Source organism: Monodon monoceros, unplaced genomic scaffold, assembly GCF_005190385.1.
Source record: "Monodon monoceros isolate NGI ecotype Baffin Bay Population unplaced genomic scaffold, NGI_Narwhal_1 Super_Scaffold_20, whole genome shotgun sequence".
Lineage (NCBI taxonomy): Eukaryota > Metazoa > Chordata > Mammalia > Artiodactyla > Monodontidae > Monodon > Monodon monoceros.
In genome coordinates, this window is record NW_021703777.1 from 94,577,059 (window position 1) to 94,600,666 (window position 23,608).

Sequence of the window (23,608 nt, forward strand, 5' to 3'; positions counted from 1 at the left end):
AAGGCAGTAGGGATATAAGAGTGAACAAAACAAATATCCCCACCTTCCTGGAGTGAAATAGTATGTGGAGTATGTCAGATGGTGGTAGGTGTATGGAGACAAAGAAAGCTGGCTTGGGGATAAGGAGGGCCAGGAGGCAGGGGTGTATTGTAGTTTGGAGTGGCCAAGCAAGACCTTCAAGGTGACATTGGATCAGGGGAAGGAAATGAGGGGTCAAGCCAGGTGGGTAGCTGGGGGGATGAGCATTTTAGCTATAAGTCATATCTGGTGCAAAGACTCTGAGACATGGCCATCCTAATGCAAGACCAGAGCGGAAAGGGGAAACATGAGGGGTTGGAGATGGAATATAGGATAGCAGGTCATAGAGATAAGGGGGAGACAAACTGTGTAGGTCATTCTGCAGAATTTGACTTTAACTCTGAGTCAGTTGAGAACCATTGGAGGATTTGAACAGCGGAGTAACTTGACCTTACTTTTATAAGGCCACTCTGGCTGCTGGGGTGAGAATGGGGGGTGAGAACAGGAGCAGGGGCATCAGTTAGGAGGCTATGGCAACACTTTTTAAAATAATTGCAACACTTCAGATAGGAGTTGAAGGCAGCCTGGATCAGGATGGTAGTGGGGGAGGAAGTGAGAAATGGTCATACTTTCAATCTATTCTGATGCAGAGCAAACAGGACTTATTGATAGACTGGAAGTGGGTAGACAGAAAGAAAGGAGTTAAGGATGACCATAAGTTTTTGACCCAAGCAACAGAAAAAATGAAATGTCTATTTAGTGAAATGGGGATGACAAGGATTTCCCCACCCTCATGACATCCTTTAACAAGCTTTGCAAACTTCTAAGAAGAGTAATGGTAAGTAAAGTTTCTGAAATTGGAAGATTTTTGTAGGAGAAACAGGTTAGGGTTGGAAGAAGGAGATCAGAAGCCTAGTTTCAGTCGAGTAGAATTTGGGTTGTCTCAAAATAGATCATGGACCTAACTAAATGTAAAAGCTAAAAACAGAAAACTTCCAGAAGAAAAATATAGGAGAAAATGTTCATGACCTTGGGTTGGGCAAAGAATTTTTAGATACAATCCATAATAGAAGAAAAGTGATAAATTTGACTCCACCAAGATTAAAAACTTTTGTACTTCAAAAGACACCATTAAGAAAATAAAAAGATTAGACATTTACTTGCAGAAAATATTTGCAAATTATATACCTGATAAAGTACTTGTATCCAGAATATATAAAGAACTCTTACAATTCCACAGTAAGACAAAAAATCCAATTAATAATGTATAAAAATTTAAACAGACATTTTACTAAGATGATATACAAAAGGCTAATAAGTATATGAAAAAATACTCCATATCATTAATCACTAGGGAAATACAAGTTAAAAGCACAACGAAATACCACTGTATACACATTATAAAGGCTAAAATTGAAGACAGATAATATCAGTTGTTGGCAAGGAAGTGAGAAACTGGAACTCTCACAAACTGTTGGTGGGAAAGTAAAATGATAAAGCCAGTTTGTAAAACAGATCAGCACTTTCTTATAAAGTTAAATATACATTTATCATATGACCCAGTTCATAGAAGCATTATTTATAATAGCCCCAAACTGGAAATAATACAAATATTCATCAACAGGTGAATGAATAAATAAAATGTAGTATACCCATATGATGGAATATAATTCAGCAATAAAAAGGAAGAAAATGTGGATAGATGCTACAATGCTTATAAATCTCAAAACCATGCTAAGTGAAAGAAGTCAGACACAAACCCCACATATTATATGGTTCTATTCACATGAAATGTCTAGAAAAGGCCTATTTATAGGAATATAAAACAAATCAGTGTTTGTCTAGGGCTGGGGGTGGGAGTGGCTGCAAACAGGCATAAAGGAACTTTTTGGGGTGATGAAATGTTCTAAAACTGGATGGTGGTGATGGCTGCACAGGTCTACAAATTTACTAATAATCATTGAATCGTATACTTACAATGGGTGAATTTTATGATATGCAAATTATGCTTCAATAAATCTATTAAAAATGTGAGCTGTCTTATGTGATATGCAAAAGTGGGTGTTAAGTTGGTAGTTGCACATTTAGTCTGAAAGAACCCAGACTGGAGATAAAAGTTGGGAACTGCTCAGTTATACATACGATAGCTGTATGATAGAATTTAAAGTCTTGAGATGACTGAGAGAACGAGTGTTGACAAAGAAAAGGGGGCTGAGCACTGAGCTTGGGGGCTCCAAGATTTAGAGGCTGGGGTGTAAGAACTAGCAAGGAGATGGAGAGGTCCAGCCAGCGAGGGAGAAGGAAAACCAGGAGAGTGGTGTCCGGGGAGCCATGTACAGAAGAGGAGAGAGCGTGAGCTGCAGGGAACGCGACTGAAAGTCAAGGACGGTAAAGATGAAGGACTGACTATAGAATTTAGCAAATGTGCGGTTCGTGGGGACCTCAACAAGGAGAATTTTGACAGGGAGGGGGATGTGAATTAGAGGAGTAGGTTCAAGATTGGAGCCAGGATGGGAACAGACGACTCTGGAGGAATTTTGCTATAAAGAAGTTTTTGGGAAAATGTGTTTCCTTATAACTAATAATAATGATGGGTCTGTTTTATATTCTTTGTATTCTTTTATGAGATGGTCAGTCAGGTGGGGCACAAGAGGAGACAGAGGAGAGGCTCAGGAAACAAAGTTGATCATAAACTCTCAGGTTCTGCAGCCCGGGGGCAGGACATGCCACGCAGGGCACATGGAAAGACACCAGGGTGGTCAGGAGCAGAAGACAGGAGGGGCTAAGAGCTCAGCTCATGGCCTTTCTTGGGATTTCTGAGGGAAAGACAAGGCAGAGCAGGGTAAGCAGTTTATGGTTGGTGGGTTCGAGTGGTTCTGGGGGGCTCTAAGCTATAGGGGTGGTCCCTAGTTGCCTGGTACCTGGCCCTGGGATGATCCAGGCAGAGGAATCTTGCTTCCTGGGGTTGCACTGACGCCGAAAGCTCAGGTTCTCTGCACTGGTGCCAGAACGAATCTGAGAGACAGAGTTCTGGGTGAAGTAGAAGATAGCTTTATTGCTTTGCCAGGCAAAGGGGGCCACAGCAGGCTCCTGCCTCAAAGAACTATGTGTCCCAACCCCAGAGGATTTGATGAGAAGTTTTATAGCAATAGCTCAGGGGGGATGTTGCTGACAAGATTAGGATGTGTGAAGGGTTTGCACTCCCTTAATCTCATCTCAGGTGCTCAGTCTCCTAATCTGGAGCTTTTCTGGTCCCTTTAGTCTTGCCTCAGGTGGTTTCTTGGCTGCTCTTCCCTTGATTAGTAACAGTTCCAATCGAGCTTTGGAACTCAGGGAAGGTCATGGAGGCTGGAGTCTTGCCTACAAGAAACGGGGGACAAAAAAGGCCTCCATGCCCAGGTAACCCACAGGACCTTCGCTCAGTTTCAGTACTGGCCAGACAGAGGAGGTGGGGATCTGGATTGGTTATTTTGCATTAAAGTCATGCTCCAGTCCTGACTCTTTGCTAGCTCTAACAATTGGCTACTGTCTCCCCAACCAGAAAGGTTTTTTTGTTTTTGTTTTGTTTGTTTGTTTGTTTGGGTGCTTATTTTTAAGATGTCAAAAATCATAATATCCAGAAAAAAATTGTATTGAACACAGCATACAATTTATTTTTACTTAAGATAAATATTTTACTTAGTACTGTAATTCAGTCCCCCCAGTACCGCGTGAGGTAGTAAACTCCAGTGTTGGTGAACTTTTGATATTTCCTACATTCCCCAGTGTGCACCCTCTGACTAGAATGTTCTTCACTGCTGGGCTCCAAGGTAACTCCCAAGACCAGCTCCTTTGGGCCATTCTCCTCTTGTCTTATACTGAACTTTATAACATTTGTTTCCTGGGTCAGTCTCTCCAGGTCTTGGTGACTTTTAAAAAGTATGCCTAAAATAAGTGATCTATTTCCTTTCATTTGCATCAAATTTCACTGGATTCTGAATTTTATTTTCAACCAATACTGAGAAATTGGCTCTGAAATGATGCTTTAACCAGAGAAACTAACAGGAATGGATAGAAAACAGATGTCGGTAATGAAGAAACTTATGTTCATAAGAAATTGCTTAACATTCAATAGTTCCTCCCTTAAGAGACGGTGCAAGCTGGAATCGTGGGGGAAATGTGTGTACTTTTTTCCTAGTTGTTTATTTGATTGGGAGCTATGTTCCTATTCGGTGAAATGCTTTCTGTATTTGGAAAGTCATGACTGTGTATATGTTTGAATAGCAGATTAGAAGCCAAAGCTTTCAGTGCATGGATTTACACTGCTGTTCATCAGGGAGATGGCCCCTCTGGGCGTGTGCCTGGTGCAGTGCGGAGGCCATGTCTTCAAGGGTGCTGGTATCTGAGCATCTGACTACAGTCTGGACTTGACAACACTTGGAGCCCCGCAGGAATGCTATAGGATAGAGAGGGTCATGGGTTCAAGGGCAGAGGCTGGGGTGGTAGCGCTGAGCAACAAGCCAAACCCATGAGAGGTTTGGGGAATGAACCATCAAGAGGGAGTCAAAGAATTGGATCCAGGTGAGCAGACTTGGTTGGAAGGATGTGGTGGGTGTGGTATGGGGGTAGTAAGTGAGCATACAGAAACCAGAGCATGGCCTTGAGTAAAATACAGAGAGCACTGTACCTTCCCTGGGCAACTGTAAACCATTCTCTTTAAAGACCAATCAGAGTTAAGATTTGCTGGTATAGAATGATGCTGTAGTGCAGCAATTAAGAACACAGGTTCACTTAGTATGATAATCTAAGGGAACTATATTCAATATCCTGGTTTATCAAACCATAGTGGAAAAGAATATGAAAAAGAATATATATATATATATATATATATATATGACAAACACTTTGCTGTATAGCAGAAATTAACACAATATTGCAAATCAACTGTACTTCAATGAAATAAATTTAAAAAAAAGAAAAAAAAAAGAACACAGCTTCCTGAGGTCTGTAGACTGGAGTTTGAGTTCTGGCTCCACCACCTCTAGCTGTTGGTTCTCTCTGAACTTTAGTTTCCTAAATTATAAAACAATGCCTGATGACAGGACTGTTCTGAGTGATGTAATGCATGTAAAGACCTCAGCATGGTGCCAGCCATATCATAACACTCAAAAGAGGTAATTATTTTTGTTAGTTATTTAGCATCAAGTTCTTCTTCCAGCTGGAGAAGGCGACTAGGTATGTGCCAGACCCTATGTGCGGTGCTTTCTGTGTATCATCTGATTTCACTGTCATAACAGCTGCACGAAGCCAAGGCTTTTATGATCCTCGTTTTTATCAACATAAACGAGGCTTCTGTGGCTGAGGGAGACCGGGCTGCTGCTTGAGGTCAGGACTAAAAGTAGTAACGAGTAGTAAGTAGTGAGTCTAATTTCAGTTTCTATGGGTTTCAAGGAATGTTTGCTGACTTGAAATGTTGTTTATTTCTCTTAATCTTGGGCAATGTACTGGGATATGAGTAAGAAAGAGAATGAGGAATCTTGATGGAAATCTTATCAGAAAGCTTGCTGTGTGCCTCAGAACATGGTATTAAGCTCTCAGGGTTCAAGGCTGTCAGATTTATCATCTGGTTTTCTCCCTTCCTTCCTTCCTTCCTCTCTTCCTTCCTTCCTTCCTTCCTCCCTTCCTTCCTTCCTTCTTTCCTTCCTTCCTCCCTCCCTCCCTTTCTTCCTTTTCTTTCTCTCTCTCTCTCTCTCTCTCTCTCACTCTTTCTGAGGGAGAGGAGGATGCCTCAGGTAAACCAATAAGTGCTTAGAGAAGAAAAATATAATGAAATCATATGAGCTTAAAAAGTTCCACAGCTTTCTTAGCATACACTTTCTTGCTTGGGATAGGGAAACCACCGAATCTGAGGTTTTGCCTAGAAAAATGTAGGTAAGTAGTATTTATAAAATGGTCATGAGAGACAGCCTCTTGAACCATTTAGTAGTCTTAGCCCAAGTTGGGGGGGTGGGTGGGAGGTGCCAGGATGGTTCCACATATGAAAATCAATCAGTGTAATACACCTCATTACCAGAACAAAGGACAAACACCACATGATCATCTCGATTGATAACAGAAAAAACATTTGACAAAATTCAACATTCTTTTACGATAAAAAACATTTGACAAACTAGGAATAGAAGGAAATTACTTCAACATGGTAAAGGCCATATATGAAAAGCCCACAACTTACATTATACTCAGTGGTGAAAAACTGAAAGCATCTCCTCTAAGATCAGGAACAAGGCAGGGATGCCCCCCCCCACCCCCAACTTTACTTCTATTCAACATAATACTGGAAATCCAAACCAGAGCAATTAAGCAAGTGCTATAGACAGAATGTTTGTGTCCTCCCTGAATTCATATGTTGAAGTTTATGTCCCAGTGTGATGCTATTTGGAGATGGGGCCTTTGGGAGGTGATTAAGTCATAAGGGTGGAACTTTCATGAATGGGACTAGTTCCCCTATGAAAAAGACCCCAGAGAGCTTCTACTCTGCCCCTTCTACCATGTGAGAACACAGCAAGAAGACAGCCACTTATGAACCAAAAAGCAGGCCCTCCTTACCAGACACCAGATCTGCTGGTGTCTTTGCCTTCAACTTTTCAGGCTCCAGAACTATGAGAAACAAAATTTCTGCTGCTTATAAGCCACCCAGTCTATAGTGTTTTATATTAACAGAGCAAACAGACTAAGACAGTAAGAAAAAGTTACAAAAGGCATCCAGATTGGGAAGGAAGAAGTAAAATTATCTCTGTTTGCAGAAGACATTGTCTTATATAGAGAAAACCTTTAAAGAGTCCCCTCCCACACACAAAAAATGTTGAAACTAATAAGCAAATTCAGCAAAGTTGCAGCACAGAAAATCAATATGTAAAATCAGTCATGTTTCTATCCACTAACAGTGAAACATCTAAAAAGGAAGCTAAGAAAACAATTCCATTTACAATAGCATGAGAAGAGTAAAACACTTAAGAATTAACTTAACCAAAGAGGCAAAAGACTTGTATGCTGTAAACTATAAAAAACTGCTGAAAACATTTAAAGAAGACACAAACAAATGGAAAGTCACCCCATGTTCATAGACTGGAAAACTTAATATTGTTAAAATGTCAATACTACCCAAGGCAATCAACAGATTTAATGCAATCCCTATCACAATCTCAATGGCATTTTTCTTATGAAAAGAAAAGTTCATCCTAAAACTCACATAGACTATTAAGGTTCCCTGAAATAGCCAAATCAGTTTTGAAAAACAACAAAATTGGAGGCTCAGGCGTCCTGATTTCAAAACATATTATAAAGCTACATCCATTAAAACAGTGTGGTACTGGCATAAAGACAGACATATAGACCAATGGGATAGAATAGAGAACTCAGAAGCAAAACCATGTGTATGTGGTCAAATAATCTTCAACAAGGATGCCAAGACCACTCAATGGGGAAAATACAGTATCTTCAACAAATGGTGTTGAGAAACTGGCTATCCACGTGCAAAAGAATGAAGTTGACCCTTACCTTACACAATAAACTCAGAAAGGATTAAAGACCTAAATGTGAGACGTAAAGTTATAAAACTCCTAGAAGAAAACACAGAGGAAATCTTCATGACATTGAGTTTGTTAATGACTTCTTGGATGTGACACCAAAAGCACAGGCAACACAGGCAAACACAGACAAATGGGACCACCTCAAACTTAAAAACTTCTTCGCACCAAAGGACACAATCAATAGAATACAAAGACCAACTGTGGAACGGGAGAAAATATTTGCAGTTCCCTTTGGATCTAATTTCCTTCTTCTTCCTCTTGCTCACTGTCTGTCAACCACTCTGGCATCCTTGTTCCTTAAATACACCAAGCACACTCTTGCTTTAAGGCCACTTTCCTCAGGGGTCTCACATTTCCTTCAGGCCTCTGCACAAACATCTTCTCACTGGAGAGGGCTTCCCCTGATGACCTTTCATAAAACAGCAACCCTTCCTCTCATCTCCACTGTAGTCTCGTCCAGCCAATTCTTTATGTTTCTCTGTAGCACTTCTCACCACGGGCCATACTGTATATTTATCATATCTTTTTTGATTTGCTTTCTCTTTTTCCCTCTAACTCCCCAGCTGGAATATAAACTCTGTCGGGGTATTAAGGCCTTTTATTCTTGTCCCTACTTTGCAGATAAAGAAACTGAAGTTTAAGGAGGTGGGGAAACTTGCCCAAGCAAGTAAGAAAGTAACAGGTATAGACTGGTACACACACGCCAAAGACTGAGGCCTTAACGGATACAACTGTATTGCTTTTCTGTCACAAGCTTAATAAAGAGATGGGTGGAGAGCTTTCTGAGTGGGCACCAAAGCCTGGGAATGCCCAGGTGGCCACAAGGCATTCAGAGGCCAGTAGCAGTCAACCAGGGTGGAGACATATTGGAGAAGAGGGGGAGTAGAATTGGAAAGGGCCAGATCACATAGGGTCTCAGAACTCAGAACAAATAAGAGTGTGGATTTTATGTGATGCTCATTACAGATTTCTGAGTATAGTTTTAAAGAAAGATGAATGTGGTGGTTTAAATATATGCCCATAAATTTCTTTGACACACCTCTCTTTAAAGGTGGAGCCAAATTTCACCCCCCCGAAGATGGGCTGGACTTAGTTTCCTGCTAAGTGGGTGGGTGATTTCCCAGGTGAGGTCCTATAAGACCCAGCTGCTCCTGGACACACTAATTTCTGTACACATTGGGTGTTTCAGAGCCCTCTGTTTGGAATCCTCTCCCACCAACACTCTACCACGGAGACACCTGCACATCCTCTATTGCTTCTGCTCTGTGTCTTGCCTTTCCTATCTCAGGTCGAGACTCCTCATGTTGCTCATTCCTTGCACTCTTGCTCTAACATGTGTTGACGTGCTGAATGAGACCTATTCTGCTCTCTTGACCACATGGCTGACTTTCTGCTGGTCTTGACCTCTCATTTCTAACTGATGCCTGTCTACCCAGGCTTCTAATCCATCAGGTGCCCTCACCTCACTCCCAGGGATTTGCTCTACATCTTGGCCCACCAGTGCTGCCAAATGAGCAACAGCCTCCAGCTCTGCCCTGAGCTGCCCAGAGACCAGCTGGTCATGACCTTGCTCAGGCAGGCACATCTTAGCCTTGTACTGTTCTTTCCTTCTTCAAATCATAAATTGTATTTTTTATTTTATCCTTTTGGACTAATGCATAGATTGCCTATTATCTCACTCTAACACACCTTAGTTACTGTGTATTTATCTATTTAAAATACTAGTGCATACTATTTAAATATTTAAAACTGTGCACACTCTTTAAAATATTTCCACATCCTTTTCTTGATTTGATCCTTACAATCACCCCCATGGTGACAGCAAAGAGTATTTCTCCCATTTTAGGAAGAAGGAAAGAATTCACTTTTCATTATGCTACAGAGCCTTTATTACTGGCCATGCTCTCTGACATTTTTTTTCTCTTGATTTTAAAACAACTACTTAAATATTCAATAGTTGTGCTCTGGACAGAATTGTGTCCCCACAAAATTCATACGTTGAAGCCCTAACCCTCAGTGTGACTATATTTGGAGACAGGGCCTCTAAGGAGGTAATGAAGGTTAAATGAGGTTATATGGTAGGGCCCTAATATAATAGGATTAGCATCCTTATAGGAAGAGACACCAAAGTGAGCACACAGGGAGATGCCAGCCACCTACAAGCCAGGAAGAGAGGACTCACTGGAAAGTGACCACATGGGCACCCTGATCTTAGACTTCCAGCCTCCAGAATTGTGAGAAAATAAATGTCTGTTGTTAGAGCCACCCAGTCTATGGTATATTTTGGTACGGCAGCCTGAGCACACTAAGACAAACTGTAATCTTCAATAATGAATAATTTTACCCATTTAGAAAATGAAGTAACTATATGGGATAAAGTTATATATGGGATAAAGTTTGGTTCTACTTTACTAACTGGTAACAGTTCTACTGTGTTATTGGTTTTGGATGGGAACCACATTTTTCTTAGGGTTGGACATCAGATGAACTTGCTTCCAAAGCCCTCTAATTTCCAATAGTTACTTTATTCCCCAGCTCAGCTGCAGAAAAATAGAGTAATAATAATTATGTAACAATTGAAAAGTGTAACACGCCTTCTTCCCTGGTCTAATCCACTGTTCAAGAAAAGCAACAAGTGAGGGGTAATAATTTTCCCTACAGTGAGCAGAGAATGAATGATGGTCACTGTGATGGGGAAAAGTAATGCTGTAAAATACAGGCCACAGTTCCTGGAGGGAGAAGGGAGTGTGTGTGTGTGTGTGTGTGTGTGTGTGTGTATGTGTGTGTGTGTTGGGGGGTGGGGTGAGGGATGGATAAGAGAAGGGGTCCTCGAGGGGCAGGATCTCCGAGAGCCTCAGAAACATCCTCAGGTTTTCCAACATCTGATTCTAATACTATTTCATTGACAAATATGCCTTCCCATTTCACCCACCCTTGAATGTCTACCTATTTGATTATTTGCACCACTTCTATTTCAATGAATGCTTCAAAATTCTGTGGTTATGTAAATATGTCTTGGGGTTGTGTCCTGTCTCCCAGACAGAGGTGAACTTAGAAATTGCCTAGAACTGGGGTAAAATGCTGTGGAGGGCGGTGGACGCGCACAAAAAATAATACCCAAGCAAAATCCCCACGATGCTCTGTGCTGATCCCAGGAGGCAATTAATACTGGTTGACAGAACTTACTCCGTGGGCCTCGTTGGCTCGTCATGCCCAGGAGGTGAGTGTCAGAACCTTCCTGCATGGGCTCCTCCTGGTCGTCTGGATGGGATTTTTCAGACACCATTTCCTTGGGGCCAGCAGCCGACAGCTGTGGGCAGATGGTCAGAGGTTGTGAATCTCAGGGCTTTGGTTGACTCAGATGCTATCTCAGGATGAGGTGGGTCACTTAGCAAGGGGACAGGCCTTAATCCTCTTCAGATCTAGATAACTGTGGTCTGTGTCACCTGAGTCACTGTGGTCATGATCACCTATCCCCACAGGAAGCAGCCGATCCTGATTTTCTCTAAGAGGTTTCGGGGAGATGACCCAGGTGGCGCAGTGACTTCCCTGGTGGCGCAGTGGTTAGGAGTCCCCGTGCCAATGCAGGGGACGCAGGTTCGTGCCCTGGTCTGGGAAGATCCCACATGCCACAGAGCAACTAAAGCTGTGTGCCACAACTACTGAGCCCGCGCACCTAGAACCCATGCTCCACAACAAGAGAGGCCACCGCAATGAGAAGCCCACGCACTGCAATGAGGAGTGGCCCCTGCTCGCCACAACGAGAAAAAGCCCGTGAGCAGCAGCGAAGACCCAACGCAGCCAAAAAATAAAGAAATGAATTTAAAAAGAAATTAAAATAAAATGAATATTTTCACTTTTTCTAGGTTTAATGTGTAGAGCTCTGTAGAAATTTGGAGGAAAAGGGAAACAGGAAAATCACAACCAAACTATTTGATCCCAGCTCCTACTCATTTGGGAATAGCTGTCAAAGTGTCCTTGGTTAATCCAGGGCAAAGAACAGCCTCTGGTTCCTTCCCCAAACTCTCAGAGGAGGACAGACTGGTGAGCAGAAGTGGCAGTGGAAGCCCCAGGTGAGTGATGGCCTTTGGGCCAGACAAAGGCTTGCCTCCAAACTCAGATTTACCGTGGGACTCGAGCAAGTTATCGAACTTCCTAACTTCCTTCGTCATCCGTAAAAGAAGGGAAATAAAAATAGCCCATTCACTGAGATGCTGCTATGTATAGGCACTTTGTAAAGCACAGACATTCTGACTTAAATAAATGGCCTAGAGTGGACCTGAGGCAATTGACTTAAAAAAAAAAAAATCCCCAAGTGATTCTGAAGTGCCACTGGGGTTAAGAAACACTCTCCAGATTTCTCACAAAGCACCAAAGACTGCACGTTCGTTGTCTGATCAGGGCTCTTTGTGCAGTTCAAGGAATGAGATGATGTCTCAGGAAAGCACCACACCTAGGACACAGAAAGTGCCTTCTCCTTTCCATCCCTGCTCCTTTCTCCCGTTTAGTCCAAGCTCCACGCCCCTAGCCCCGGTCACCATTGCTTACTCTGCCTGTGGCCTTGGGGCTAAGGACTTGAGCTCCTTCCATTTGTACTGGCTCATCTGACGCCTCGTTGGGCCCCGTGGCCCCGGCTGCAGAGCCCCCCGCTGACCTTGCAGGAAGGGGTTAAAGTCCCTGAGTGGCCAGAGGGCCCAGCCACAAGGCCAGGTAGCACCTCCAGCCTCTCCGGGCCCTCCCCTGGGTCACTCCATCCCAGCTACAGAGAAGGAGTTTCCTTGGCCCAGCTTGTCCCAACGGGATTGTGCTGGGCGACGGGAGAGCTGAAAAGGGGTTTCTCCCCTGACTTCAGCTCTCCTGGTGCCCTCCCCGCCACCCCGTCCCCGTTCTCCAGGCGGCCCCATCACGTGGCTGCCGGCTCAAAATGGCTCTCCTTCCCCCTCCCTTCCCTGCTCGCATCTGGATTATTCCAAGCCAATCGCCCCTCCGCAAAATCTTCCTGGCTTCCTTTCCAAGGGCGTCTATTTACCTGGAGAAGGTGGACCTTGTATAGGGATGCTCACGGCCAAGGAGGGCAACTTCTGCTGCGGGCAGAGCCGGGGGAGGGACCGCCAGCAGGCCCGGGAGATGGGGGTTGGCCTTGATTTAGACTGAGGCAGAATTTGGGCTTGGAGCTGGGAAAGTGGAAGTTCCCTGAGATTTGTAATCCTGCACTGCCATCTACCGCTGGTCTTAGTCTATGGCCTTTGATGACAGCACTAAAGGGGCTCATTTCAGCATTTCTAAACTTCTCTCTCAGGGGATGGGAAAAACCTTGGAGGAAACATGCTCCAAATACTGCCCATGGCTTCATGGTAAGGGTCATCCGTGAGACCCCACATAGGGTCCTTCAGCTGGACCATCCACCAGCATCCCTGCCTCTCCCAGAGAAGGCCAAGTGCTTGTACCCACAGGAGGCTGTATGGCCTCTCGGGGTGCAGTGAGCAGTTAACTGACAGCCCGGTAGACAGACAAGTGCTTCTGTCACTCCCTACCTGCTTCTTTCCTTTTTGTCTTGGAACCTTCACGGTCTTCTTCTGTCTTCCCTCATCTGCATCCTCACTGTCTTCAGTGAACTCCTTTGTTAAGATGTAAATGGAAGAGTTATCTCTTAGTGTGTGTGTGTAAATTGGGAAAAAATGATAAGTGAGGAAGAGGGGTGGGATTTTTAGGTGTTAAAATGACTGTCTTGTCCTGGAGCCTCCACCCACTAAAGTTGAGTGTGAGCAAAGGGACAGTGGACAGACATCACCATCTACTCTTCTCAAAAGTTGTATCCAAATGGAAAGATGGTCAATGATATGGTGTTGGAGCTTCCATCGACCCAGGTGCTCATTCATGCCTAGGGAATTTATGGACTGCTGACTGTGTTCCAGGCCTTGGGCGCACAGAGGTACCGGAGGTGACTTCCCTCAAAAGTCATAATCTAATGAAGGCCACGAACAAGTGAATCTGCCAGGACTGATGTACTGACCCGGATGGAGGCCTCTGGCCCAGGACGATATCAAAATCACACTAGGGGCTTCCAGGGTTGGGCTTCTCTGCTCCCCATAGCCTTACTGTCAGGTAGAGAATAATGAGGGTACATGTTAAATCACCGTGGAAGTTTGTATTTAATACAAATTTTTTCAGGTCTTTTTGAAAAGGGAGAAATCCTTTTTGTGTTTTGTTTTGTTTTAAAATTTTCTTGGAGTATAGTTGATTTACAATGTTGTGTTAGTTTCAGGTGTACAGAAAGTGAATCCGTTATATATATACTCTTTTTTTAGATTCTTTTCCCATATGGGTCATTACAGAGTATTCAGTAGAGCTCCCTGTGCTATACAGTAAGTTCTTCTTAGTTATCTATTTTACATATAGTAGTGTGTGTATGTCTATCCCAATCTCCCAATTTATTCCTCTCCCCCTCCCTTATCCCCGGGTAACCATAAGTTTGTTTTCTACATCTGTAACTCTACTTCTGTTTTGTAAATAAATTCATTTGTATCCTTTTTTTAGATTCCACATATAAGCAGTATCATATGATTTGTCTCTCTGTGTCGGACTTAATTCACTCAGTATGACTATCTTTAGGTCCATCCATGTTGCTGCAAATGGCATTATTTTGTTCTTTTTTATGGCTGAGTAATATTTCATTGTATATATGTACCGCATCTTCTTTATTCATTCCTCTGTTGATGGACATTTAGTTTGCTTCCATGTCCTGGCTATTGTAAATAGTCCTGCAATGAACATTGGGGTGCATGTATCTTTTCAAATTAAGATTTTTTCTGGGTATATGCCTAGGAGTGGGATTGCTGGGTCATATGGTATTACTATTTTTAGTTTTTTAAGGAACCTCCATACTGTTTTCCATAGTGGCTGTACCAATTTACATTCCCACCAACAGTGTGGGGGTGTTCCTGAAAAGGGAGAAATCCTTTAACAGTGCCAACTTCATTTCTTTTTCCATATTATACTTTCTAAAGTTTTAGTCATAAAATGTTAGAGCTGAAGCCTCTTAAGTTTGAAGCTTTAAAGTTTTCTAGTTTGAGTTTTGCAAACCAGGGCACAACTACCTCGGGGTATAAAAGAAGTTGCAAGATAAACCCAGAACCTCTTCTGGTGTACCGGATTTATTAGACATTTTTTTTTCTAAAATTGGGAAATTTTTGTTTTTATACTGAAACAAGCTTGGAACACAAAGCATGGGTTTTAATCATATAAGATTTCAAAGAAATGGCATGCAGGTTGCTGGGCTAGGCTCCAACCACTCAGCAGTGCCCTTGGCCATCTGTTTAGAGAAGACCTGAGCTTCAGCTGCACAGGAGGGAACTGAGGTCCCAACCAGGGAGTGGGCATGGCTTGGGCTTTTTCTTTGTCTCAGGGACCTGATCGCTCTGACTCATCCTCTGGGTGCAAGCCCCACCCTCACTCAGACCTCCTTCTTCAGAGCTGTGTGCAACTGTGGCTCTTAATTCAAGTCTAAATTCTTATTGGCTTAGAATGGACTTGTGAGAAATATACATCAAGCTTTTTTTTTTTGGCTTTCCAATAATGTTTTGATCCTCTGTCAATGGAAAACTCTCCAGTAGGACCTCAAATTAGACTGAATGTGAACTCCAGGAGAGCTCAGGGTTTTCTTCACTGCTCTATTCCCAGGGACCAGAGGCACAATGAATATTTGTTGTGTGAATGAATGAGCACAGGTAGATGTAGGTAAGTTGTCAGTACTTGATATCTTGCTTAAAGTTAATCTGTGTGGTTTCATCTGGGTTCCTTCAGGCTTTTTGAAGTTCCTATTGGAAATAGCATATTGTCCCCATTTTTGCCTCTATGGTCTCAAGTTACTGAGCCCTAGAGCCAAGAGAGAAGGGAGGATTGAGAGGAATACTTTCTCTTCTGTTCGGAGGTCTCTGGTCTCCAAACTGGAGAAGGCTTCGCTCCTCTGGTCCAGACAGTGTTTAATGATGTTTTGCACAAAATGAGTTAGAAATTACAGGACTCCATGAGGGTTTTATAAGTGGTTATATCTACAGTTGTTATCCTCATTTTGAATTTCTTTAGAAATCAATGTGCTTTACTGAAAAAGAATGAATCTATGTATATATATAAGTGAATCACTTTGCTGTATACCTGAAACTAACACAACATTGTAAATCAACTATAATCAAAAAAAAAAAAAAGACATCAATGTGCTTCAGTAGAACTGGACCCTTTAGGTGGTAACTCAGAACTGCTCTCTGTTGGAATTCATGAAATGGTGACAAAGCAGCTTCAGAGCCCTCAATCCTGGAGCACCTGCAGGGCTGCATGCACCCCTATTCTCCTCCGTGTGCCCAAGGTAGCACCTTCTGCATGCAGTAGCCGTGCAATAAATGCTCATTGCTGGCCTAACTTCCTCACTCACCAACACGTGTGACATGAGCATGTACACACAAAGATACATCCCTTGGAGACATCTAAGCCATCACTCACCTCTGTAATTATTTTCACTTTTTCTTCCTTGGGCTTCATTTTAGCTGTGATGGCTCCTCCCTGACAGGCAAAGACCAAAGAAGAAGTCAGGCCCTTTGAACTCAGTGAAACGTCTTTCTTCTTACTACTGATAACGCTGAAGCTGACCTTGATGGTTAGTGAAGTGTTTGAACTGAGTAGACCTTGCATCCACAAGGAATGCATTCTTAGGCCCCAGGATTGGTGGACATGAGCCCCAGAGGAGAAGGAAGGAGGCTGGACCCTCTGTCCCCACAAGCCTGTCAGAGCTTGGCTTTCCTGTGTAGGAGGTGGAAGCCAGGAGAAGGTTCTGCCTTTGGTGTCAGATGACCCTGGTAGGAATCCAACTCCTGAAGGACTATTTCACAGCCTCTCCTCTCCACTCAAAACTTCACCTTCCCATCCCCCTTCACTCTCTACCCTCGGCCTTTGTTCTCATTTCAAGAGCAAAGACATAAAGCCAGAGATGGACCCTCCCCCATCCCCATCCCCCTGTCTCACCCCACTGAGTCATGTCACCCCCTCTGCTTCCACTTACTCCTGTGGTCTGCCCCTGCTTCCATCTGGGCCAGGGTTTCTGCCTGGGCACTGTTCCCGCCCCCTCCAGGGCCTTGATCTGGACAGTTTCCCCCTTTCACCTGCATAGTCATTTCTTCCTGCTCTTTTGGTTCATTCCTATCCATGTACAAAGGCCCCTTCCTTAAAAAACTCTCTCTGGGCTTCACATCTCTTTCTGTCGCTCAGTTGTTCAACCCTCTGAAAGAAAAATCCTCAAATCCTCTCTTTCCAAATCAGTTTTCTGAGCCTAGCGCTCCCTGGAACCGCTCTTGCCAGCATCTCCAAGGACCCCCGCATCACCACATCTTATGATCCATCCTCAGCCCTCACCTTAGTTGCCCTGTCAGAGGCGTTTAGTAATGAAAGTGACCAGTTGCTTTCTTTTTCTTGAAGTATCTTCTTCACTTGGCTTCTCAGACATGTTCTTTCCTGGTTCTCCCCCTACCCACTGCTTCTCCTCCTCAGATTCCTTGGCTGGTTTCTTCTCATCTTCCGAGCACCACGTGTGACAGTGCCTGGGGCTCAGCCTTGCCTCATTCCCTTGGTGAGATCGTCCTGTCTCTTGGCTTTAAATACCGTCAATCTACTGATGCTCCCCAAATTTACATCCAGGGCCCAAACGTCTCCCCAGAACTCCAGACTCAAATATCCGAACACTTGATGGACACCTTCCCTTGGATTAACATGCCCCAAATGAAGCTCCTTGTCATCACCCCTGAATCTGCTTGTCCCGCAACCTTCCTTGTTGCAATACACAGAACTCTATGTTTTTCCCAGGCCAGAAACCTGGGAGTCATTCTTGAATCCTCTCTGGCTCTCACATGACACACCACATCCAATCCATCAGAAACCCTGCCGTCTTCGCCTTCACATTACATTGACAATCCCACCACCTTAAGCAGCTCACTGTTACCACCCTGGTCCAGTACCGTTGTCTCTCAGGGTTTTTTGTAAGAGTCTCCTGACGTCTTTGCTTCCCACCGCACTTACCTACAACCCATTCTCTGTATTGAAGCCAGAGTGAATTGTTTAACATATAAGTGAGATCATATCCTTCCTCCGCTCAAAATTCTCCAGTGACTTCCTTCTCTTAACAGAGTTAAATCCAAAATCCTTCAATGGCCTACAAGCCCCTCCATGATCTGCCCTTGAATCTTCTTGCCTCAGGGCCTTTGCAGTTGCTCTGCCTAGAACTATCTTTCCCAAGACATCTACCCTGTTCTCTCTCTTTTCATTTCCTTCAGGACTGCTCAGATTTCATTTTATCAGAGAGATCTTCCCTGAACACTCACAGTACAATGATAATCTCCCACCCTCACCCTCCTGGAGCTCCATAACCACCTTACAGCGATTTCTTTTTTCATAGTACTTATCACCAGTTGACATACATATTTATTTGTTATTGTCTGCCCATTCTCATAAAATATAAGTTACAAGAGGGCAGGAACATTTGCTCATTGTTTAGCCCCAGAGCCTAGGACTATGGCTCCCAGTAGACACAATAAATTTTGTTGAATGAATGACTAAATTACTCTTTATTGGCTGTGTCTTCCTTGGCCACATTCTGAAGGCCTTCAAAGCTTCATCGTCCTCCTTGGGCTGCTGTGAAGATTAAATGAGAGACATGGGGAGCAACAGCAAGGCTGACAAATCATAAGCCCTTCTAATAGCTATGGAATCTGAATCTTAACTGGGACTTCGTCATGTAAGCAGCTCATCTGAAGCCTTCAAGGTTTCATTTACCCTAACGGAGAATTAGCACCTTAAAGGGAAATAAAGCATCTGAAATTCTATTGTCTCCAGTCCAGAACTCCTCCCAAGCTGTAAAATATGGAGGAAAGGAAATGGTGAAAGCAGCTAAGATATTAAAAGGGTGAGGAGGTAATCTAGAGAGAATCAGTGGGCAGATAATAAAAATAAAATTCTACAGGGCAAGGGAGCTCCCTGAAACAGTGGTAATTATGAAGTGGAAAAAAAAGAACTGTGAAATATTTTAGTAACTAAAAAAAAAAAAGATTCTCAACAAGTTAAAAAATGTTACATGGGAAGAAACAGAAGCAGAAAATGAAAAATATAATGGGGTTGATTTTTTTCTCCTCATTTTTTCCTGATCATTACCTTTGAATGAGTTTCTAAGGAAATCAAATGACATCAAAATTTATCTTTTTATGAGCACTGTTGCTAAGAAAACAAATCAATACTCTGCAACTTTAATATGCAGCTTGTCATCATCATGTACATTGAGTGTTTGTTAATATATTACTATTGGCAACATCAAAATAAGAGCTGTGATTTACTGCAGACTTATTTTGTTCTCTCTCTAGATATACGTTATCACTCGGGCTCACTAAAACACTTCCAGCTTAGTAGCATATGCCTCAATTTGCACATGTGGAAATGGAGGTTTCCTCTGAGGTTAGCCTCTGACAGGTTCTGTGCTTTGCCATTATGGTTATTAAATGTCACAATCAGAACTTGGCCCCGAGAATCTGTGATTCCAGGGTCCTCCTCCATGTCCCCCTACCTCTCTGTCTCAACGTTTATTCTGGTTTTGCAATATCAGTAACTCTTCTATGTTAGTCCACTATTCTCGAAATATTTACAATTGAAAAGCACAGAGCATTGCCCCTGTGGGAAAGGGCTTTGGCTACTTTAGGTCAACGATGTATTTAGTTTAACTCAATGCAGAAAACCAAAGATATTTTTCAAGGAAAGTACTGACGCCTTCATCCAAACAAATGGACTATCTCTGAGGGTCATCAGAGGATCAGATTCCTGTCCAGAGGGTCTTGTGGTAAATTCTAAAGAAGCAGAGAAAAAGGAATGAATGTATATGAAAAGGGTGGCATTGTATGCAATGCTTTTCAACCTTGGCTACTTAGAAGATAATACAGTATATGCGTCCTACCCCAGAACAGTGAAGACATGGGTTTATAGAAACAGTGAGACCTTTGTAAAAAATTACGTGAACCTGGATTCAAATTCCAGCTCTGTTTATCAGCTGTGTGATGTTGGAGCAATGCCTTCACCCCTCTGAGATACATTTCTGTACCTGTAAACTTGTGATCATAATTCTTACCTCAATGAGTGATTATTTTATCAGGGTTAAATGATAGAATATGTGTAGTAAAATGCGTAGCATGGACCAGGCTCTCAATACTGGCAAGTAAGTGTTATTATTAAGAAAAGGTGATGGTAGAGGTGGAATGTAGAAGAAAAGAATGAGGAGGGAAAAAGCAGTTAGGGGACAGGAATGAGAGAAGTAAGAAAGACCTTAGGTGACGTCAAATTCCCCATTACCGGCTTTGGTTCTCAACTGAATTTGTGGCACCAATAACCAATATGCCCTCTCTCCCATGCTGCAGCTGCGCCCAGGGCAGTTTTTTTTTCTGTTTCCTTTTATGGTGTTTCTGAAACCATCCCCTGTCCTCACACCTATGAGCATTTTCTCCCAGTGCATGGCATTTAGCCTTTTCTGTCTGATCCTGCTAGATCCTGGAACACTGGGCAGGTGCCATGCACACTCTGTTTGATTTCATTTCCTAATTCTCCAAGTTATTCCAGCCACAGCTTCCTGTAGTAAAAGGTGAATGACAAATAGCTTTATAGAATCATTTCATCAGCTCCATATAATGTATATTGTCTTCAAAGAGTATAAATACCACATCTGAGCTGTGTGATGTGACATATACCCAGTGCATTTATCTGATGAACTGAGTGCTCCCAGATCCTCCCTGGGAGTCATCCTGCTGTGCTTTAAGCACTCAAACTCTTTCATAAATCTCTTATGGTGCTTAGCTCATTGTACTGTTATAATCTGTTTATAGGTCTGTCTTCCCAGTAAACTCTGAGCTTCCGACCTGCTCTAGTTCATTTTTGCACACTCGAAACTTCAGCACCTTACTGAAGCCTGGTGCATTGTTGATGATCAATACAGGTTTGAATGAATGACTCCTTAAAAGAGCTCTAGGAGATCCATTTGAAAGAGATTTCATTCTGGTCCTGAATTTACTTGCAGGAAAGCTTATATGAAAACCCAATAACATACATGTATTTCCCATTAGACTTTATCAGCCTTTCAGAGCCCTTCTTTGCAACAAAGAGAAACAATCAGTTTAAACACAGCCGGTAGATTTCCTTGTGGTCTTTTGGCAAGAGCAGCCAGCCTTTGTCTGTAACAGATCTTCCTCTGTCTAATGCCAAGGAAAGTGAAGCTTGCAATAACTAGTATTTCGCCCCTCGAACCAATTTGAACTAAAAGGCCCAGAAATGCAACCGGCAGCCAGTGTTTCCGGGAGACCAGAATGCAACAGGATGGCGTGGACGTCCTAGGAAGGAAGCAGAGACAGCTTCGGGAGAAATTCCACCCAGGGGCTGTCATGAGCCAGACTTAATTTCCTGCAAACCAGACACCCGACAGTGGCTCAAATCAAAGCAGCCCAAGTCATACTGTACGTTTCCATTCCAGAAAGTAAAACGTAAATAATAATGATGAGGACCCCTACCTTTACAATTCATTAGGCTCAGGGTGTCCAGGGGAGAGGCTGAACTCCAAGCCTGGTAGCCCAGCTCTGCAGCCCAGCTCCCGGGAAGAAGTAATTTACCTTAAGGAACTTTACAAGGCACTTTGCAGATTCTCCTTCCTGGGATGAAGGGAACGTGGAATGTGTCTCACTGTTGAATCTTCTAGAAAATCCAGAGGGAAAGGCTGAACGTTGGGGCGGCCCCTGGGCTGCTCCCTGGGAAGCTGCAGCCACGTCTCAGCAAAAACACCCGCTTAGCAACCCGTTCCTAAGGAAGGTCACTAGGTGGCTTTTTTTTTCTTTTAAAGTGACAGGTTACTCTAGCAGAGGAACACACATGCACGGGGTGAGCAGAGGTGCACAGCTTACAGGAGAAGCACAAAGGGAATCAGCATGGGGGAGCTGGGCAGAAATGAGGTCAAGCTTTCGGGGCTGTCCCTTCCCTTACCGCAACTGGTTGCTGGGCATTTCTGGTCAACGACAGGCAACGCTCAGAGGTGGGTGGCTTAGAGTCAGCGAAGGTCGTCATTACAGGGCAAGGATGTCTAACTTATCTGCTGCACAGGCTCCCTGGAGGTTGCTCTGGAGCGTTTTCTGGTTAAACGTCGAAAATTGAATGTGCAAGAGGAATCTCTGCTTATTCTCTGAATCCTGCCCAAAACGCAAAGGAAATGGGAAAAGAGGCAAAGAAGATGGCAGAGTAATGGAATGAACAGACCAAAAAAGCCACCCTCCAAGTATACTAGCATGTGTGCATGTGTGTGTGCATCTTTGTGGATCTGTGTGTGTGCCTGTGTGTGTGTTTGTGTCTATGTGTGTATCTGTATATCTGTTTATGTGTCTGTCTGTGTGTCTGTCTATGTGTGTGGGTATGTGTCTCGTGTGTGTGTGTCTGTGAATCTGTGTCTGTGTGTGTATCTAAGTCGGTGTATGTATGTGTATGTATCTGTGTGTGTGTGTGTCTTTCCATTTCTATCTGTATGTGTACATGTGTATGTGTCTGTGTTTGCATTTCTGTCTGTATGTGTACGTGTGCGTGTGTGTCTGTGTGTGTGTCTTTGCATTTCTGTCTGTATGTGTGTGTGTGTCTGTGTCTTTGCATTTCTGTCTGTGTGTGTATGTGTGTGTGTGCCTCTGTGTGTACCTGTGTGTGTCTGGCGTGGGGTGGGGTGGTCAGGTAGGCATGGAAACGAGGAAATGAGCTGATCCGCTCTGCAGAACTTCAGAGAGGGCTCCGGATTTGGCTCAACAGTGTGATGGGCTGAGTTGTGTCTCCCAGAAGGATATGTTCAAGTTCTAACCCCTGGTACTTCAGAATGTGACCTTATTTGGAGTTAAGGTCTTTAAAGAGGTAGTCAATTTAAGATGAGGTCATTCGGGCGGGCCCTGATCCAATAGGACCGTGTCCTTTTAAAAAGGGGGGATTTGGGCACAGGCAGCCATCCACAGAGGGAAGACCTGTGAAGGCACAGGGAGAACATCGTCTATCAGCCGAGGAATGTGAGGCCACCAGAAGCTGGGAGTGAGGCCTGGAACTGATTTTCCCTCACAGCCCTCGGAGGAAACCAACCCTCTAAAACCTTGATTTCTTATCCTAGTCTCCTCAATGGCAAGACAATAAAGTTCTGTTGTTTTGAGCCACCCAGCCTGTGGTACTTTGTATGACAGCCCCAGGAAATGAATACAGTCAGGTACCAAGGAAAGTGGGGAGACTCTGGGGCTGAGAATGCAAGAAAATGTGAAAATCTATGTATAGAGGGGCTAGGTCCTCAGGACCCTCCCTGACCCCTGGAAGCCTGAGGAGTAATACCCTTCTTTCCCAGCCCCCTCTTCTTCTGCCACCTTGAGGAAACTGGGAGTTTCTTCTCAAGGGAAGTTGTACCAGAGCCACTGGTCTCAAGTTCAGGTACAGCAGAAGGTGTGTGTGTCTCAGGTCTGAAAACTGGGTCTGAAATGGAGAGGTGGGCAGGATGCACTTTTCTCACAGAGCTGAGACACCCACACATATACCTGGATCCTCTGTCCCACCTTTGCTGGAACCAAATTGGAAAACATGGAATTTTTTTTCTGGAAAAACTGAGTGGTCACAAAGAACAGGTCCCAGATATGGGTATTTCTGGCTCTTCCAATGAAAGAAGTAGCATATTGCCTTTACAGAAAGGCAATACAGAGAAAATGAGAGGATCACAGAAATTCAACACTTGTAGTTATATAGAAAGAGAGAATCAAGAAAATGAAAAGGTAGAATGTATCAAAGAAGTAATACAAAGAAGACTTTCAGAATTGAAAGAAGTCTTTCTATTGAAAGGGGCTATTACCTAGTGCTGGTGCAGGGAGACCATGAGAAAACTTGTCTGTCTCTGTTCACCAACTCTACATGTGGCAGGAAGAATATCTCCTGAGAATTCATAACCATTGGCTTGCACC

General features: G+C 43.5%; 1 protein-coding gene across 10 annotated transcripts in view; it reads right to left on the reverse strand.

Annotated features, from left to right (window-relative positions):
* Nucleotides 1-21,414, reverse strand: part of CC2D2A (coiled-coil and C2 domain containing 2A) — a 135,624-nt gene extending 114,210 nt beyond the window's left edge. For 2 of the 10 annotated variants that reach the window (XR_003795619.1, XM_029235619.1), the window contains exons 1-3: nt 16,083-16,309; nt 13,121-13,204; nt 10,773-10,896 (exon numbers count right to left, since the gene is read on the reverse strand). Coding sequence is in view for 9 of the 10 variants with exons in the window: in XM_029235619.1 (XP_029091452.1) it covers nt 10,773-10,896; nt 13,121-13,204; nt 16,083-16,286 (412 nt within the window). In the remaining variant the exon portion in view is untranslated. Of the gene's footprint in view, nt 1-10,772; nt 10,897-12,615; nt 12,719-13,120; nt 13,205-13,599; nt 13,617-16,082; nt 16,310-16,988; nt 18,070-21,163 lie in introns of those variants that run through there. The other 8 variants (XM_029235624.1, XM_029235621.1, XM_029235622.1 and 5 more) reach the window with 8 other exon arrangements.
* Nucleotides 21,415-23,608: the final 2,194 nt, after the last annotated feature.